A 12,397-nucleotide genomic window follows, 5' to 3' on the forward strand; every position below is an offset into this window, starting at 1 on the left:
TTCAACCACCATCTACCTATTATCATCATTTTATTCTTTTCACCATTTTTTAATCCAAATACCTCAAATCACCTCTTAATTTCTTTTAATAGAAAACACCTCAAACACCTTTCTAATTTTCTTTATTGGAAATATAATACGTATATTTGAGTTAATAATAATTTCTTTTTTTTTATCTTCATGATTTTACTAGCATTACCATATTCCTATATTTTAATCCTAATTTGAGTATATTATTTTTGCCATAGAATTAGTATACATGTATACATATAATTTAAATACACTATTGTTCAAATATAAAGTATTATGAAGATTAAAATTATTCTTTTATAATTTTATTACATTTTACATATGAGTATACTTTTTTCTATTAATAATTAACCAAAAGTAGTCATTAATACAATTTTTAAATTAGCCATTATAAAATTAAACAAATTAAAAAGAATAAGTTTACAGCATAGTAAATAACATTGTAAATACTATTTAGTATTTATTTACCCATTATTTTACTATGTGTAATATCAAATATATATACATTCTATTTCCTTAAAACAACATATACAATGTATTACTAATTTTTGTTTCTGTCCAAACCACTATATAAAAGTGATTTTCCCATTACTCAAAGTCTCATTGCTTCACTCCAAATTCCTTTAAAGAATAAATTAACCTAATGTGGTGTGGTGTCTCTTGCTTTTAATTTCTTCAACAATCACTTGATAAAAAGGGTTTTTTTTCTGCTGAAGGTTTAAGCTTTGTTCTTGTGAGTCTCGCCAGCAGCCATCATTTATTCTCTCACCAAACCTCCTTCCAGATCCAGGTAAGAGCTACTTGCATGATCCCAACCCTCTTTGAAAAATCCGATCTTTCTTTTAAAAATTCGTTTTTTTTTTATTTGTATATTCCTCTTCTCATGGTAATGGATGATCTGCTGCTATGATCATGAATAAATGACGCAAAGTTCGTTCATTTGATCTCCCAAAGTTTTTGCTTTCTTTGATTTTTCATCTCTTACAGATCAAATGGCTGCCATGGGTATGTTGTGTTTGTCTCCACTATCAGGTCAACAACAAGCACTTTCTTTCCCATCATTGCCATCTACATCGCCTAAACTTCAGAATCGTCCTCTGTATCTCACCAATTTACCTCATTTTCCTCAAAGGCTGAGGCCTTCCTTCGCCAGAGGGGACGGCGGAAGTGGGGTCGGGCGTGGTGGGGGTGGTGGTGGTGGAGGTGGAGGTGACGACGGAGATTCCAAAGATTCTTCTTTTGGGATTTTGGGTCTCTTTCTGAACGGGTGGAGATCAAGGGTTGCTGCTGATCCACAATTTCCCTTCAAGGTTTTGATGGAAGAGCTGGTGGGTGTGAGTGCTTGTGTTTTAGGTGACATGGCTTCAAGGCCTAATTTTGGGTTGAATGAACTTGACTTTGTCTTTTCAACTTTGGTTGTTGGGGCTATTCTGAATTTCACTCTGATGTATCTGTTGGCACCTACCATGACATCATCAGCATCGAGCGTACCTGGCATATTTGCCTCATGCCCCAAGAGTCACATGTTTGAGCCTGGTGCTTTTTCCCTTCTTGATAGATTTGGAACCTTGGTGTACAAAGGAACCATTTTTGCTGTTGTCGGTTTTGGTGCTGGACTAGTTGGAACCACACTTTCCAATGGGTTGATCAGTATGAGGAAGAAGATGGATCCAACCTTTGAGACACCTAACAAGCCCCCACCTACCCTTTTGAATGCTCTGACATGGGCAGGTCACATGGGGGTTAGCAGCAACCTGAGGTATCAGACTCTGAATGGTGTTGAGTTCATGCTGGAGAGAGTGCTTAACCCTTTGGCCTTCAAGTCCTCAGTGTTGGTTCTGAGGTGTGTGAATAATGTTCTTGGGGGCATGTCCTTTGTGGTGTTGGCAAGGCTAACTGGGGCACAGAGTGTTGGGGAGAAGAAGGAAAATGAGGTTGCTCTGATTTCTGAGAAAGAGAAGGTGGAATCGTCGGAGAGGGAAGAGGGGTTGCAGAATCAGTCGACAGAACCATCAAAGTGATGATGACATAACTCACTTTGTCTTTTACCTTAACTAGAGAGATGTTGGAGTTGGAGAAGGTAAGGTTTTTTGTTTGATGAAATTGCATGTAGGAGTTTGCTAAGGTATGTGATGAGAGTTGCGAAATAAGTGAAAAACAGGTATTTTGAGGAAGGAGATTAAGATTTTGAGACCAGTTTATGGCATTTGATGATGTTCTTGCATGTTGTTGAAACTGTCACCTGAAACAACAACAATAACATGCCAAAGTAGTCTTGGCCCCCCTCCCTTTGAAAAACATAAACTAGACCATGTAGATTTTTATTTCTTTTTCTTAATTTCTGATCAATTAATAGGTTTTTCTTGTCGTCTTATGGAACATCAATCCTTGTAAAAGTACCATAGTTTTAGTTTGGGGTATTTGCTAAATAAAACTAAGAGTATTATGATAATCGTATTGCATTGTTTGGATTATTATTTGGTTAGGATTATTGTCTTAATGGATTAGTGATAAAGCTTCTGCAATTAAGAGTTCATATTGTTTAGACAGTTCTTTTCAGAGATTTTTTTTTTTTTTTTTATATAACTTGGTCGTCAATAATTTATTAACATGAAGCTGTTACTTTTTTATTTTTAGAAAACTTGTATAAATGATTCTGTCAATAACTTTGACCTATCAGATATAGTTTGATCGTTTTCAGAAATTATGTTACCTAAGTTTGGTATTTTTTTGCTTTAAATTCTCTAAGTAAGGATTTGTTTTCTCATAATAATCTTTTTCTAAATAAAATTTCTTCAAATAGATGTATTGGAACATTATTTTTCTAAATAGATCTATTTAACTTTTTTTTTAAATTTTTCTAAAATGGGAAAGAAAAGTAAAACATAAAAATGAAAAAAAATAAAAAAATAAGGAAAGGTAATTTAAATAACTAATTAAAAATATCAGGTATACATTTTAATTACTTCAAGATAATGAATAAAATAAATAATTATTTATGATTTTTTAATATAATTTGAAATTAAATTTTATTTATTTTTTGAAAAATAATTTATCTTTTAGTTTTCATTAATTAATTTTCTGTAAATCATTATGATAGTAAAAAATTTATTCCTAATATATTAGAAAGTTAATATATTAAAAAATATTATAAATAATTATATTTAAAATTATTATAATTGCTGTTATTATTGATCATAGATATTTTTTATTATAATATTTTTATTTTTATTTTATAAAAAGAATTTAATATATTTTTTTAAATTATATTAAAAAATAATAACTTATTTTTTTATTTTATACTTTCTCTTAAAATAATTTAAATTAAAATTCAATATTTTTAATTAATTATTTTTAATTATTTTCACAATTTTAATTTTTTTTTATTTTTCCTCCCATTTTAGAGACAAAAGAAATATCAAATAGATTCATTTGGAGAAATAATATTCTAATAAATCTATTTAGAGAAATAATGTTTCAATAAGTCTTTTTAAAGATGTTTCTTTCTTTAAAAAAGGATTATTTCGAAAAATCTATAATTTTGCCTGGAAGTTTTATATTTTATTTTTATATTTAAGTAAATTAAATTATTTATTGATGATACCTTAATGAATAGGTGCAAGTTTCAATTGGACCAAAATAAAAGAAATAAAATGCATGAAATTTATAGCGTAAAAAATACAGCTTTTCATATTTTAGAAGTTCTATGTCTGGTTTTATTTACAAGTAAAAAAAATCACATTTTCTTGCTTTCAGAGATAAGCAAATTTTAACAATTATTACTTTTAAGGATAATTTATCTGAAATATCCTGATTTTAATTTATGTTTGACCTTTTCATTACATTATCATAATATGTGTTTTTGTTCGGAGATAAGTAAATTTTGATATAATTAACTTATTTTGTTAATCTTCATTAACTTAAAAAGTTAGGTCTTTAAAATTAAAAATTGTAAATGAAAACGGAGAAAACGAGCACCACTTTATATTGTTATTGAAAATGTGCACATTGAACCTCCATGCCTTCACATTACACCATCTCTAACCAAGCTTTTCAAGAGACCAATTTTTTCATCATTTTACTGAAATGATAACATCACCAAAAACTACTTTTTTTTCATCACTTGCCTATTCTTAACTTTTAAACAAATTAAGAATAAAAGGAATTGAGTTCGTTTGAACCTCGTACCTTTTTCAAAACTTGACAACTTGTTAAGGAAATTTAGAATGAGAAAAATGCTTATGTTATTGTAAGTCTCTTATTTGTGTTTATGTCTTAAATACAAAAACAAAGTACAACAGTGGTAAATGTTCCTGAGGTCTTGTTTATTTGAGTGGATTTGAAAAAAAATAATTGAGTGGATTTAAAAAGATTTAAAAATAATTTTTGTTATTTATTTGAGTGAATTTGAAGATAAATTGAGAATGGATTTGAAAGTAAAGTTTCTGATAATTAATGTAAGATTTAATTTATGTGATAAATTAAAAAAATTTAGTTCTAAATTCACTCTCACTTATCACCAAATCTATTCAAATAAACAACAAAAAAAATTATCTTCAAATCCTCTCAATTACTCTCCTCCAAATCCACTCAAATCAACAAGACTTAAGTATTAGAGAACTTAAAACGTCAATACCATTGTAAAGTATAGTTTATATTTTGTACAGAACTAATCGAAATTTAAAATAAATAACATCTGTTTCAGTTCTCAATGGTTTTACATGGTTTGGCAAATATATATATCATGTGTAAAAACTGCCTATACAAGTAAACTCTAAAACATGACACGGATATGTTCTATGTGAAAACATTGGTCACTAGTAAATCTGCCTTGTCTTTCCCTCTTAGGGAATTTCCAAATTTGAAATTGCTCTTTCTAGTTTCTTTATGAAGGGTCTCTTCAAATTAGAGCAATCATGTTTTGGGATATGAATTTCAGAAATGTATACAGCTGTTAGAAAGAACAGTAACAACAGATGATGCAGGAAAGGCAGCATAAGACTCTTTATCTGACAGCCTCTGGTGCAGAATTGCAGTAAGGTGTATGTAAGCAAACCAACCTAGTGAATGTTAGACATAAAGTAGCAAACCCAATACCCATAATGAGGCCACAGGTGCTCTTCCTCTTATCCAAACTTAGAGCTCTCTTTACTACATTTCCAAAGCTAGGGATTAATCCACCACAGGCAATAACCATTATGTGATCAAGGCCACTGTAGTCAATACCAGTAAGAATAGCTCCTATTGCTGATATTGGACCCATAAATCCAATTATGGCAGCTGTTGCAAGGGAGCCATGCCAGCTATCGGTGACTCCAAATATGCAGCTGGCCACAGCTGCACCTCTAGGAAGCCCGTGTAGAGAGACTGGAAGGACCATGTGACGACCAAGTCCATATGCTTTTGGTGCAGCCACTCCCAATGCAAGTCCTTCAGCTAAGGCATGAATGGCTACTGCACCACATGATATGAATGATTGAAGGGTGTGAACACTGAGTGGGAAACCAGTAAGTGTAGGCAAGTCATTGACTGAGGCCTTTTTGGTAGTTGCCATCTTCAATACACCAGAAGTAGAAACCTGGATGAAAGCAGCACCCATTGCGAGGAGTAGCAAAATAGGAATGAATCCCAATTTTGAAGACAAAATAAGTTGTATTGGTCGCCAAGCACCAAGAACAAAAGCAATACCACATGCGGTGCCCATGAGGAGAGCATGCTGAAGACGCAATGCGAGAGCAAATACAACAAGAATGATTCCTCCAAGTAAAGGGCCAAGACCAAAAAGTAATGAAACAAAAAAGCCAGAAGCATCCTCAGCGCTGTAACAGAAATAAAAAATTAGGGAAAAGAAAACTGTAACAGAATGATAAACAAGGGTAACATTCTGCATATTTCCACATTGTGCAATTTAGCAACAGATCATGGATGATCAATACTATTTCATTTTCATCCTTGCAACAAACCCAAATAATGAAATATACCTGACAACTAAAAAGAAATCTAATACAAACTCACTTGTAGTCATGGCTGAAATTCTGAAAGAAGGTGCTGAGAGCTTCCATAAATGCTACAGAAAGGGTTGCAGATGATGCAACCTGTGAAGCTGAGGCTTCCTATAATCCAAAAGGAGGAGAAAAAAAAATGTTATATATATAAAAACAATTCTTCTCATAAGAAAAAACATAATTGAACAAAAATTAACGACTCTTCCGTTAGTATTTATATATTGTGTTCTCTTTGTTTGGACTGAAGCCTTTTCCCCGACCAATTTCTAGTGCTAGCTTTTATAGACTCGAACAGTGTTTAATGGTCATTGATTTGGTCTAATCCTTCCCTATGTTGCCTCAACAACTACGTTTAGTGGAGACATTATATCTCTGGTTCTTTTTTTCCTTTTGAAGGGTTTATTTGTAACAAGCTTATAGCCTAAAGGTTAATGAAATTCAGCATTTGGAGAATCTAAGAATAATTATTGCATGCAGTTTGGGTATTACACATGCTTTAAGTAATAATAGGAATTAGTATTTAGGAGCAATCACATATCCTTGGCTAGTAAATTATATCATAAAGATTGTGTTATGCTGAACATCTTTTCACTCAAGTCATCCCTCCCCCACAAGCTAAGGTGGCTTGTATATTAGGGATTGTTAGAGATTAAAAACCATCCATCAGCCTTAGCCTAATAGCATAAGTTTTGGGAGTTGATCCATGATTAAAAAAGCCAAAAAAATGAAATAAATAGCCATTTAAAGCAAAAAAAAATAGTCTTCAGAGTGCTACTGGAGAAGAAAATATCATATCTTTGGCATAATTGGGAAATAACCTTGAAAGCGTCAGGAAGCACTTCCGCAATAACCATCCAAATCATACATCCAGCAGCAAATCCCGTACAAAAAGGAAGAAACTTACTGAATGCATCAGCACAAATAAATGAAGGAACTGCTACAATGGGCTGCGTTAACAGAAAGAATTAGATCTTATGATGACAAGGTTAAAGACAGCTATTGTAACCTTAAATCTATAGTTGTTTAAAGAATTGTTGTTGTTCAATATTCTAACTTTTCTACAGCCAAGTTCAGCAAAGAAAACATACTAGGATGGCACAAGTAGAAGTGTCTAGCTAGTATACACTAGCCTAAGGCCCACCAGCATTGCAACTTGGCACCATGGCAAAAGCAATTTCACAAGGGATGTGATTTAATTACGTATAACAATAATTTATTGTTTATGTGATATTAGAAAGATGGAGTAGTCTTTGCACAATCGCATAAACCAAAAAAATAAAAAAATAAAAAATACAAAGATGGAGTAGTCCTCTTAAGTTGAATGACATAACCAATCAGTGGTGAAAAGCACCACTAACTGTTCTGGCCTAATCATGCAATGAAACATATTACACCTCACTTGAGTCAGACTAACTGCGTATCAAAACAGAGTTGAGTTACCGAGACCCATCCCATCACAACTTTAAAGAATAATGTGAGCACGGGGTTACCACAACGAACAGAAGGGATTGCAAAATTATATTATGTAACTCAAGTTTTCAAAATGATACGCTAACTAAATTCATAATTTATTTCTTCTCAGACAATTTAAGATAATTAAAATCTCAAACTAAGAACTACCTGGGGTAAAGATGTAATTATGCTCCATAACATAGCATTCTGTGGAGAGACACCCCTTGATGCAAGCACCATGCTCACAGCTAATCCTTCTGGAATGTTGTGTACCGCAATAGCCAAAGTTACCAACAGGCCTTGAGTAAAACCCTTTGAGCCAGCAAATGAGACTCCAACCCCAGATCCCTCCCCAAAAGAATGGAGAGTCATTATTCCAATAACAAGAACAACTTTGGCAGCGTCAGCACCTTTTAAATCCAACATACTTACTTCCCCATATTGCTCAAGAAACTGAAACCAAAACCCAAGAGATTAAGTAAGACACAAGTGATGAAATTAAAAACTAAGAAATATTTGTAGAGTAAATTTAAGAATCATACAACAAAAATGCATCCCAGGTGAATAGATAGAAAAAAGATAAGAAGCACTACAAATAACACTTATATTAAATAATCAATTCATCAACTTTGCCAACATTTTTATAGTAAAAGATCAGTAAGAATGTTCGCTGAAAAATCAACAAAGCTGACTTGTACAAGTGATGTGAATAACATAAGAAGTCCCAAAGTCAACTTTTATTTTTATCTTAATTAGTTGTGGATGTGAAGCTTATCCAGTCAACAACGAACACCTCAAGCAAAGCAACATAAAGGAATAAAACATTATAATGCATATAAACAGGGCTGGAGAAAAAATGTAACTTCACGCAACTTCTTTTAAAACATACGGAAAAAAGTAGTGTACGGATACAGGGAGAACTATCATCACCTTCTTACATAGCCAGATAAAGATTCCACCAGCTAGAATCCCAGTGACAACCCAATTTCCAGCACCATACTCCTGCCCTTCTTGTATTAGATCAAAGCTCGCAGCCAACATGACACCTGCAGCCATTCCATTGCACAATCCAGCCCACTGCGGATCAAGCTCCACAAAGAAGAAGGGCACAGCACCTAAACCAGTCGCAGCTGCCATTGCAAGGGTAAACAACGCAACAGTTGAAACTGAAACCTTACTACCTGCACCTTTCCTACTACCCACCGCACTATTGCCATTCTCAAAATTAAAAGCTTTCTCTACACCAGTGCCATCAATTACATTAGTTCCTACATCTTTACGAGGAGCAGCTATGACCTTATGTGAAATTTGATGATCCAATTCGCCATTTGAATTCAAGAGAAAACCCAGCAACAAAAAGAACACGGGATAACATAATCTTAGCCTCAGATTTGGAGCCATGTGCAAAAATACCCAGTATCTAAAAAAGCACTTTCTTCAAGCCACAAGCCCCAAATCAAAATCCTTAGAGGCTACAACTACAACCCCATGAGCTTCTATTCTATCAGCTCAATTCAGAAAATACAATTGATATCAAATTCCAGAAAGAATGTAATTTGAAAAGACACCCCAAATGCAAGCAGTCAGAATTCGGTATGGATTTACCCCTCGTGAACAATCTACCTGATGATATCAAAACAACAAAACCCAATTAAAACCCAAAATTCACGAGACATAAAAAGCATTGCTACCTTTGAAGAAAAAATTGAAATTGGAATTGAATGGTTAAAGGGGAGATACCTGCTAGGGTGATTGCTCCTAAGGGGAATCAAAGAGGCACAGACAAAGAAAAGAAAAGGGAAGACTTTTTGAAAACCCTAATTCGATTATTGATTGGAAATGGAGAGAGTATCAAAAGGGGATTTGGGGCACAAAACCAGCGACTTTGGGCACGCAGAAATCCATGCTGATGTCACTCAAACCATGAAGGTTGAACGCATCCACAGTTTGTCATTATGATAAAAGGGGAAATCAGTGGTTTCAAAACTGAAAACAAATCAGAATTTGGGGAAACAATATGATTTTTTTCATTGATGATTAACGTAACGGAAGGTGATATTTTTTTCTTTTAAATATTTGAATAATTATTTAACAAAAAATTGCTTTCTGAATCGTTAAACAACATTTAAAATTAATAAATAGATTTATTGATTTTTCTTGTTGTATAATATTTTAATTGAGTATCTGAAATTAATAAAATGGTTAAAATACTTTTTAATTTTAAAAATGTAATAAATTAATTTTAAAAATAATTACAAAAACAGTAAGAAAATAAGAACTCCATTAAACCTTTTATTTAAATATGTTTATCATTATTATTTATTTTTTGTTCTATATAAATTTAAAAACGTTACGGTGTTATTGATAATCTATATTTATATATCTATATATCTTTATATCTATAGAAAGATAATACATTTTTGTGTGTTATATAGAAAGTTTAATAATAAATTTTAATTTCTTATACATAAATGGTAATACATTCGTGGTAAAAATAATTAAATAACATATATGAAATACTAAATAAAATTGTTTAATTTATTAACTTTTATAAGAACTAAAATTAACATGTGTTTTAAGAAAGTGAGTATTTGTAAAATAATTAGAAACAAAAGTGAATTTTTAATTTAAAGAGTTGATTAAATAATTTCTAAAAGTTTCAGTAACCTACAATTGAATAAACGTTCCATTAATAGATAACTCTAATGACCAAGTCTTCTGTTTTCTTCAAAAACAGAAATGAAGATATTTGCTGTTTAGTACATAAAGCATGGAAGAACAGAGAGATAAAACAGCAGATTTGCAAAGATAATCAATAAAATATAATTTTTTTATTTATTAAATTTTATACTAATTTTTTAGGATAATGATATTTAAGCAATATTTTTTAACAACATTTAAACATCATTTACTCCAAAATCAATAATAATAATAATATCATAAATACCACTATAGACTAATCACAGAATAATTACCTGCAGACTTTTACCGAAGGCCTTAGAGTCGTCGGTAAAGCTTTGGTGATTTTAAATACCGAAAGACTTTAGGCCGTCGGTAAGGTGCTCCATAATTTGGGATTTCCCTCTCGTCGAATTACTTCCTCCAGTGTTGTAAAAACCTAATAGTGCTTTCTTCCCTCCCAAAGTTGGTTGTGGTTCTTCTCCGGCAAAGCTGCTCTCGTGTTTTTCGTCGGCGAAGGTGCATTTGGGTCATTGACGTGAAGGGTGTGGACCATTGACGGTGTGGTGAGGGCGTTGGTGTCCTGAGTAGAGGCGATTGATACTATGGTTAGGCGATTAGTGCTTCGGTTGGGGGATTCCTGCACATTCTTTGGCTGTTGTGGTGTAGGGAGGCCGTTGTGGAGGTAGGGTGTCAAGAATCATCCCTTTTGTGCAAGAGGTAACTGTTTTCTTGTGCACTTTCTTTTATTGCAATAAGCATTTAAAGTGTAATACCCATTGAAGAGAGTCGTAGGCGAAAGTTGTCCAATAAAGTTTTCGTTTGACAGTGTTCTAGTGGTCCAATAAAGGCTAGGTCACGACAAACCTTGTTCACACTAACTTATTCTAGGCTTTTGTAATAGTAACATATTGTAAAGCACCAATCGTAGAACGATAAAGAACAGGATCGTCCATGTAGTCGAACCCAAGTGTAGGTTCATCAAGAAGATCACAAACTAATGTATATCTACAATTATAAGTTGATTCATGTATGTATTGGTGAATTGATATTTTAGGGTTAAAAGCAGTGTAGTAATCTATGCTTTAAGTCACTGAATATTATTACCAGCAATATGAATTCCTAAGGCTTCTTAAGCACTATTGCACCACATTATTCATCTTCACTGCAAACAAATAAATATGAATTCGTTGTTATCCCAATTGAACCTCCTCCTTATCAACCTTTGCCTGCTGAAGAGTACTAGTTCATTTGGGTCTTGTGAAATAGGTTTAATTAACCTAAGCTCATGCCTCTATTTTTTGTTGTCTTTATGAGTTTATCATTGCTTTTATGCATTTTTCTTTCATGCTGGTTTCGTTTGGACTTTGGAGTATTAGCACTAAACTTATTTAGTGTGTGTGTATAGATGTTTTACTCCATCAATATGTTGAATAAAGTGAGACCCCTAATCACTTACAACTCTACATGCTTCAAAATAAAGACAATTCAAAGATACCATCTTTGAGTCTTTTGTCCATGAAAACAAATTTGTGGCACTTTAGTTTCAATATTTTTCCTCTATTCTTTCTTCAATACCAATGTCTGTGCATCTCTCTCAATTAACTACTTTATACATTATCAGGGTATAAATGTTCGTTTTCAATTTCTTATCCAAGTGCCAAAATCACAACTAATCATGTAATATTGAAAAATGCTCTGAACAAACAACACTCACATGCTATGTCAGTGGCATGGATAACTAAAAGGATAGGGAACATAGATAAGCACCTCTACTTCCTCATCTCCTGGATCATGCTTTAGTGCAAAAATTTTTGCTAACACTTCTTTATCAACACTGTCAATAACCTCATTTGTTGCATCAATTATCTACAAAGTGTACTCAATTGTCAAAGAACTAGCCTTTTCATATCATTCACGCATTACTAATTGAATACTTTTATCAACACAAAATTTCATCAATATAAGCTTGTAAAGGAAAATCGGAGAGAGGGGGAAGGGGGGAAATAATAGTAAAACATTGACTCGAACAATATGTACCTCTTCATTATGAAGAACTTTGTCTTTGATATAACTTCTGGAAACTAAACCTTCTAAAATCTTTGCAAGCAACGATGTGTGCTTTGGATATTCAATCTGGAAGGAAACATAAATTTTGCAATGATTTAATTTCAACCTAGAGAATAAGAGTAAAACAATATATATATATATATATATATATATATATATAT

General features: G+C 32.6%; 2 protein-coding genes across 2 annotated transcripts; one reads left to right on the forward strand and one right to left on the reverse strand.

Annotated features, from left to right (window-relative positions):
- The first annotated feature begins 634 nt into the window (after positions 1-634).
- Positions 635-2,482, forward strand: LOC106758144 (protein RETICULATA-RELATED 3, chloroplastic). The gene is made up of 2 exons (XM_014641079.2): positions 635-820; positions 1,018-2,482. The coding sequence occupies exon 2, from the start codon at positions 1,023-1,025 to the stop codon at positions 2,049-2,051; it is 1,029 nt and encodes a 342-aa protein (XP_014496565.1). The 5' UTR covers positions 635-820; positions 1,018-1,022; the 3' UTR covers positions 2,052-2,482.
- Positions 2,483-4,700: 2,218 nt separating this feature from the next.
- LOC106759436 (putative zinc transporter At3g08650) lies at positions 4,701-9,505 on the reverse strand. The gene is made up of 6 exons (XM_014642609.2): positions 9,228-9,505; positions 8,418-9,110; positions 7,656-7,940; positions 6,854-6,982; positions 6,046-6,143; positions 4,701-5,849 (listed from the first exon to the last, which is right to left on the reverse strand). The coding sequence occupies exons 2-6, from the start codon at positions 8,886-8,888 to the stop codon at positions 5,036-5,038; spliced, it is 1,797 nt and encodes a 598-aa protein (XP_014498095.1). The 5' UTR covers positions 8,889-9,110; positions 9,228-9,505; the 3' UTR covers positions 4,701-5,035.
- Positions 9,506-12,397: the final 2,892 nt, after the last annotated feature.

The sequence above is a fragment of the Vigna radiata genome, chromosome 4 (assembly GCF_000741045.1).
Source record: "Vigna radiata var. radiata cultivar VC1973A chromosome 4, Vradiata_ver6, whole genome shotgun sequence".
Lineage (NCBI taxonomy): Eukaryota > Viridiplantae > Streptophyta > Magnoliopsida > Fabales > Fabaceae > Vigna > Vigna radiata.